This window comes from Clinocottus analis, unplaced genomic scaffold (assembly GCF_023055335.1).
Source record: "Clinocottus analis isolate CAN_PGR_092001 unplaced genomic scaffold, fCliAna1.0.p SCAF_19, whole genome shotgun sequence".
Classification (NCBI taxonomy): Eukaryota; Metazoa; Chordata; class Actinopteri; order Perciformes; family Cottidae; genus Clinocottus; species Clinocottus analis.
The window spans coordinates 11,770,899-11,778,320 of NW_027175920.1; the positions used below are offsets into that span (position 1 = coordinate 11,770,899).

The window sequence follows — 7,422 nt, forward strand, 5'->3', positions numbered from 1 at the left end:
CGTCCACGTCTCTTTGACAGTGAGCTCAGTTTGCAACCACAGCCACGCTCATCCCGGCCATGAGAGGAGATGATCTCTCATCAACTGAAGTGATTACACAAATAAAAGTTCCGGATAGTTCAAAAATCCACGTGCAGTTAGCAGGAGGGGAAAAAAAAGTGTTAAAAGCAGCATTTGCAGAGAAACAAATCCAAAACCCGAGTCAAGAGGAGAGAATGGCTGAGTGGTTTGGTTGGTTGGTGAAAAAAAAAAAAATCAAATAAATAAATAAAAAAAAAATGGATAAAAGTTTCCTGTCAAAGTGTCAAAACGAGAGAAAGCCAAATGCAGCCGGGTAATGCAGAGCAGCGTTGTGGGGACAGACTGGGCTGAAATGGACCAGGGCTCATGTTTCAATGAGGAGGAGAGAGAAAGAGGGAAAATGGGTCATTTTGCGCCTCCCTCACGTGGCAGACTCGCGCATTTTGCGGAGGATTGGGCGCAGGGCAGGATGGGATGGTGATGAGGAGGTAATATGAGCTGTCCCTCTTGTATGTCGAAGTCTGATGTCACAAATTAGCCTCAGCACCAACGTGTCCTTCATGTTTTCCCAGCGCTTTGACGTCTGTACTCACTGCAAGTGTGTTAACTTTCTCTGTGCTGCTTTAGTTCAATACAGCACCATGAGCAGCAACTGTAATTATCACCATGAAGCAGAGTGTGTAGAAGTCAAGGAACAGCAGCAAACATACATGGACACAACAAGTTTTTGCTGTTGTTGTTGTTCATCAAACCGATCGAGGTGATTCAAACAGTGTTAATCAATTGTGTTTATTATAAACATACTATAAATTTACCTGTGATTTGTTTTCTTAATCACACAACAGCTGTATTTATCAAAATGTGAGACGTAAAACATTACACTTATTATTTGCATGTCTGTCTCCTGGACCATCCTGCACTGCTGTGATACCTTGCCAAGGGGCCCCGGGCAGAAATGAGCTTCTGGGCCCCTTTATTGAACCCCTCAAGGCGCTTTCACACTCTCTATCTGTTTTGTACATGTTTCCCTGTACTGTGAACTACTACGGGCCTCCAGGTCTGCCGTGTGGATATTTGTGGTATGTTATGAAGCTTTATCTACTTCGAGTTATAATCCATACACGATATTTCACCAAATGAAACCATCATGGTCGGCATCTTTTCAGCAACAGCCGTTGGTTGTTATTGCCAATGGTCATTCAATTCCTCTATGATGACACACACGCACACACGCACACACACACTCACACACACACACACACACACACACACTACAAAACGCTCATTCGTTGGCCATGGCTGCTGAGTTTGTTCTTCTGCACTGAAAACCCAAACAGTACTAACAAAAACAAATCAAGGCTACAGCAATCAAAGCCAGTTGATCAGCTAAACCAATATTTCATTTGAAAGCTTTCTGAACGAGTAATGCTGTTTGAATTTGAAGTGAATTCATGTCTCTGAGTAAATATTGATATCTAAACGATAACTTCTGAGTGAACAAAGGGACGTACCGCGTTCATGCTCGGGCTTGACGTTCCCACAGGAAATATTTGTATAATTTGTTGTCCCGTTACTCCGACACAAACCAGGCGGACAAACAGATTAGTAACCTGATGTCGTAACACGGTCAATCCCGCTCTTCAGCGTCCTGACTTCAGCGCCTTCAGATCCTTATGGTTTACACATTAGTGCTTACCAGTGCCCTGACTCTCTGTCTCACATCCACTCATACAGTCTATCTTCATAGCCACACACACATACATACCACTTACAACACACTCATAAACACTGAAGTCCAGTGTATACAACAAATGCACTTCTTCCCCCCTCCTAAAACAAACAGTCCTGTCATGTATTTATCACTGCTCAAGTTCATTCTAGTTGTAAAGTCCATGTCATTGGCTGTTTTTGAATTGCAAAATGCCATTATCTACAATAATGACTTCTGCCTTCTGTTGAACAGAGAGACCCCAACACAACCAACATCTAACGAGATTTACACTAACTTGTTACAGACTATATATTTTGAGGAGGGTCCAGTACGCTTCACAGCCAGGGGAAATTATTTTGTGATCATATTTGGGCCTCAAATCAGGAATATTTGCCCACCTAATTTCCTGGGTTCATGGTCTGAATTGCACCACGGAAAGAATAGTTTTCGGTTTGTGCACAATTTAACTAAAGTCAACAGTATAGTTAACAATACAAATAAGCTTCAGCTACTTGTTCCTGCAAATTTCAGGGACACATACGAGTCAAAATAATGTACTTTTTTACGTTATTTAAAAAAAATATTGAACAATTATAATATCTTCTTTGAAATACTGAATACAAACATGTGCTTTCTTTATAGCCTCCAGTAAACTCAACAGTTAGTTATTTTTCTTTTTTTATTGTATCGTGTAAACAGAACACATTGTCCTTAAAACATGAGATCAAAATGAATCCATGACTGATCTTCTCTTCTTGTTTGTTAGATGAATCCTTTGGGCATTAAAACTTGCCTTTTTTGGTTCGGATGTAGTCCTTCGTGTCATTCCTTCATGGTTAGCTAACGCTACAATTTAATAGATACATATTTTGTTTTCTCGCCGTTGTTAATTAAAGGTTTTGTCACTGACAGTTGTATCTGATGCCACAATAATATAAAGGAAACGTCTTGCACATAGATGCAGAATTAATCAAAAAAGGACTTCTGTATTGGTACAAACTGATATTTTTATCTGTCTGATAAAACATGCAAAACATGACCAACACACACTTTTGTATTTGAGTCTTTTTTTATTGTGTCTCAGCATAGGGAATTATACAACCCAAGCAGGCCCATGTGGCATAATTGATGCATTTCCCATTCACAATGAGGACTTTGCACAATGGCTTTCTGACCAAAGCAACAAGTGGATCACTTCACAGAGGTCCCAATTCAAAAACTCCAATATAATACAAGAATAGCAAACATAGCTTGAAAGTAATTTGCGTCGTTTCACTAAATTTGTTTCCTAACTCTTACATGTGACTTCAAAAACGTAAATATTGTAAGCTGCTCTGATGTTACAACTGATCTGACCACACAGATTTATTCATACCCACTTCTCAAATGAATCGGCCGAGCAGCATCACTCATTCTGAAAACCTTAAGCAGCCAGAGTAACATTCAATAGAAATACTAACGAGAGGTAAATCCTATTGAACCTTTGCTCCGCATCGCAAACAGGCTAAAAAGGCTTAGGTTGGGACAAAATGAACAACAGATTACACATTGTACTTAATCTACATTCTTCACTTCTCAAACACGTCTTACTCTAAATCGTGAAACTATTTGGCTGCCAAAGCAAAAGTGACCTTTGAACTTGGTTTGTTCCGGACGTGGTTTACTTCTGGCCTGCAATGTGCTTGTTGAAGATGCCCTTGGCCGTGTCGAGGGCGGCGTCAGCTGGGACGGGTATGTGTGGTGCGATGCCAGCTCCCTCCCAAGCTGGCCCGGCCGCAGTGTCAGAGTGGACGGTGGGGATGCTGAGGAAGACGTCGGTCTCACCAACACTGAAGGTCTTGGGCGGGTGGGAAGTCCCGGCGGTGGTCTCTCCGACGATCATCGCGCGGCCGAGCCTCTTCATGATGTAGACGAACTCCTCTGCGGCGCCGGCAGTCGCTCTGCTGGTCAGCATGATCAGGCTCTTCTTGGAGCCGTACCTTGCGCCTGAGGAAGAGGATGAGATGGAGGCAGGATAAGTGTTAAAACTGTGAGGTAGACGAGTGAAGGCTGGGGAGGCAACATTGAGTTGAAGGATGGAAGTGGAAAAGGAGTCATGGATGAACGTAATGATACAATTAGGGTAGTGAATCATGGAAGGAACAAGATTAAGCTTTCTTGTTCAGCAAAGACGTCTTGAATAGTGACTTTACCAAACAGTCAACTTTTAAGATTCAAACAAAGCCCCCACACAGAGGTATGGCTTATAAAGAAGCATAGAAGCTTCAACGTTGAACCTGGACCACTAACTCCTAGACAACTTTACTTCGTTCACAATCTAGTCTCAAGCTTTCAAGTCATTGAAATCCATGCAATGAGTTATTTTGTTGAATTACCAGTGAGTTCAGGCAGGGTCCGGAGCTCTGTGGTGGTCCTGGACGGTCTGTCATACAGCTTGTCCAGCACAATCTGCTTGTCGGCATCAAAGAAGTAAGAGCAGAAGCCTGCAAGGGCTGTTGTTGGGCCACCAATGTTGTTCCTGCAACAAACAGTGGCAGAACAATCAGAGAAAGGTTAGGTCCTTTGTTAAAAACGTTCATTTCTGCAGGCATTGATGAAGGTTGTCCCATGTTATCTCATGTTGGCTGGGTAGTAACACAATATGTTGTTCAGGAAGAAGTTAAGTTCAAATTCATTGATACTCTAGATCTCTTGGTTGTCCATATTTTTAAAATGATTCATACTAACATACATACTAAATCCTCTATATTTACTTAGGACTGATTAGTAGCTTCTTTGATTTGATTTACATTTTTGTATATGTTTTCCAAAATGGACACTCTGCATCTTGAATAGTGGCTTTTACCTGAGGTCAACGATCAGAGCGTCAGTGTTGACAACCTTATTCCACACGTGCTCAACAATAATCTGGGCGATGGGCTTGACCTCCTCAAAGTCTCCAAACATGTCAAAGCGCAGGTATCCGATGTTGTTCTCAAATATGTCAGTTTGGAAGGAGACTTTGATCAGCTCAATGTACATCTCTGGAGAATAATCCTGTGGGTAAAAAACAAACAACTCAGCATTTGTAAGCAATATGTCTCAGTGAAAGTACATTTTTCAGATGTTCACCTATGTATTTCCCATATATTATACAAGAATAATATTGATATCATATCCTCCATGACCTTAACATGTTCATCCAATTCATCTGCTGCATAATCATCTTCCTCACATGACCACAACATTGTAACGAATACTTTTAGAAAAGTTTTGAACACAAGATAACCTTTAGCTGTACAAGTAAAGTATAAATTATCAACTCTTTAAAACAAACTTCTGTCAGTATAACAACCAACAATAACAAGTGACACCCAAAGACCATCATCTTACGTACGAGGGACTCACCATGGGTGGCAGGGCCGGGGTGTTGCTGGTTGTCTTCAGGCTCTTGTCTCCAGACAGGCTCTTCAGGTCAGCGGACAGCTTCACCTCCAGACTTTCCTTGGAGACAACCTGGCTGTACTCGCCGTTTGCCAGGAGGCCTTTCAACTTTTCTGCAACAGCAGCACCAATATCTTCGAAGGCGTAGTTGTCGGCAATCAGGGTTGCTGATCCCTCGATGATGGCTGGAACTTGGACGCGGAGGTTGACGATCTTGATGGCGGTAGCAAGGGCGTCCTCGGCGTTGACCTCCACATTGGGGGTCACACCTGTAACCTCCCAGGTGGAGCCGGTGATGGGGTTGATGGACTTTGCGGTTGGCACAGTAACGTAAAAGTCAGTGTCGCCCACTTTGAGTTTATCTACTTTCACAGAGCCCCCAGCGGTCTTCTCGCCCACGATGGTTGCCCTCTTCAGGTTCTGGAGGCAGTAGGCAACGTCCTCGGCAATGCCCTTGGTGTTTTTGCTTGTGAGGAGAATGAGGGGTTTGGTCATGCTGTATCTTTCCCCCAGAAGTGCTGACATAGAAAACAGCTTGGTGGTGGTGTTTGAGGGGCGGTCATACACGCTGTCAATATGAATCGGAGTCTCCGCTTCGATGAAGTAAGACACGATGTAGGGGATTCCCGACATGTCCCCGCTGCTGGTGTAGCGCAAGTCGAAGATGAGGGCTGAGGTTGGCAGGATTTTATTCCAGACCAGGTCGAGGAGCAAAGGGCCAACCTTCTCGGCAACCTCCTCTCCGAGGATGTGATCGATCCTCAGGTAGCCGATGTTGCCCTCCAGGATGTCGAGCTTGATCGAAGTTTGCAAGACGGCAATCAACTGGTCAGGGGGCAACGGAGGCATCTTCTGGGGAACCGCAGGGACATAGTTTGGCTCATAGGAGACCATCAGACGTGGGTCACTGACTGTGGTCTGGACTCCAGCACTGAGTACATGAGCTAAGGTTTCAGCGTCTGGGATGTTGAGAACCTCTGTGTTGCTGCTGGCTGCTTCAATAGCCTCCTTCATCCCCGTCAGCTTCTCTGGTGAGCAGTAATTGTTCATGACGATTTTTGCCATATCTACGATGAGGTTTGGGGCAAACACGGCACGGGTAACGAAAACATTCCCCAATACTAGCAGCGGTGCCACCAGGAGGACAAGCTTTGCCATTTTTGTCAGTTCAGTCAGACAAAAAATGAGTAGACGGAGAGTGGATGTTGTTGAGCCGAACCTCCTTCTCCGAAGAAGTCCTTTGTCGAATGGCAGTGTTTTGGCTGCACGGTCTCTGTTAACAAACACATAAGAGGATTTGCTCCATAATAAACCTGTAATCGCATTATCTTGAGTGTTTCTGGAAGGCAATAAGAACATAGCCATGTAGGTGTAGTAACAAAGAGATGTTGCCAAAGATAATCGTCTTAGATTTACACGAGGTATCATATGAGGTGTCATCAAAGGCAGGCTTTGTACCCAAACATTGGGACAATAGTTTACCGTTAATGTGGGTTCACTTATTAAGCCTCTTTGTGTCGGTATTTATATGTGGAAGTCATTCAAAAGATGTTGAAATAGAGCATGTGAAAACTCATTGCCATATACTTCAAAACTGAAAGCTGCTCATTAATTTCTTCATGGTCAAAGATAAATGCTCCTATTGATGTTTGGAAAGTAAATTAAATCCGAAATAATTCCACCAATAACCACTGAATATGTACTTGTATTGTCTGTTTTATTGTCATTTCATAGCATTAGTGTGTGGTGGTTGTCTCTCTTGGAGTGATGTTGAAGGGAACAGTGAGAGTCAGTTTAGGTTTGTTTGGTACTTCCTCCCTCTGCTGGTAGTTTTGCAGTGATGGAAGAGGAAAGCTGAAACAACATTACAGGATACTGAAAAGACCTAATGCAAAAAATAATAATATGCAAGCATCAAAAAATATAATGATGACACAATAAATTGTTCAATATAATGACATACATCAACAACCATTTACATCAAATCATTGTTCATGCATTAATATGGGTCAACAGAATATTGGCATTTAAAATGTAATATCAAGGGAATAACTGAAAATATTAAAACAGAAGAGAAAACGACAGGATGGGAGGTGTAACGTCTTTATAAGATTTGTTTTATTCACAATACTTCTTCACTGTTCACACTGAAATGAGACTATTTTAATGTCAGAGATTGTCTAAGATTTGATTCTACACACAGCTAATAATGTTCCAGCCAATAATGAGATTATATTGTATTATATTATGTATAGATTATATTATAT

The 7,422-nt window shown here is 42.3% G+C and overlaps 1 protein-coding gene across 1 annotated transcript; it reads right to left on the reverse strand.

The window, feature by feature from the left end:
* Positions 1 to 2,847: 2,847 nt before the first annotated feature.
* Positions 2,848 to 6,314, reverse strand: rbp3 (retinol binding protein 3). The gene is made up of 4 exons (XM_068583638.1): positions 5,120 to 6,314; positions 4,578 to 4,768; positions 4,108 to 4,250; positions 2,848 to 3,718 (listed from the first exon to the last, which is right to left on the reverse strand). Exons 1-4 carry the CDS (start codon positions 6,311 to 6,313, stop codon positions 3,393 to 3,395), a joined length of 1,854 nt encoding a protein of 617 aa, XP_068439739.1. The 5' UTR covers position 6,314; the 3' UTR covers positions 2,848 to 3,392.
* Between the last annotated feature and the right edge of the window lie 1,108 nt (positions 6,315 to 7,422).

Coding starts and splice junctions, on each gene's coding strand:
- rbp3 (XM_068583638.1), bottom strand. CDS start 6,313: ATGGCAAAGCTTGTCCTCCTGGTGGCACCGCTGCTAGTATTGGGGAAT. Junction 4,769..5,119: donor CCCCGGCCCTGCCACCCATG/GTGAGTCCCTCG, acceptor TTTTACCCACAG/GATTATTCTCCAGAGATGTA. Junction 4,251..4,577: donor GCTCTGATCGTTGACCTCAG/GTAAAAGCCACT, acceptor TGTTTGTTGCAG/GAACAACATTGGTGGCCCAA.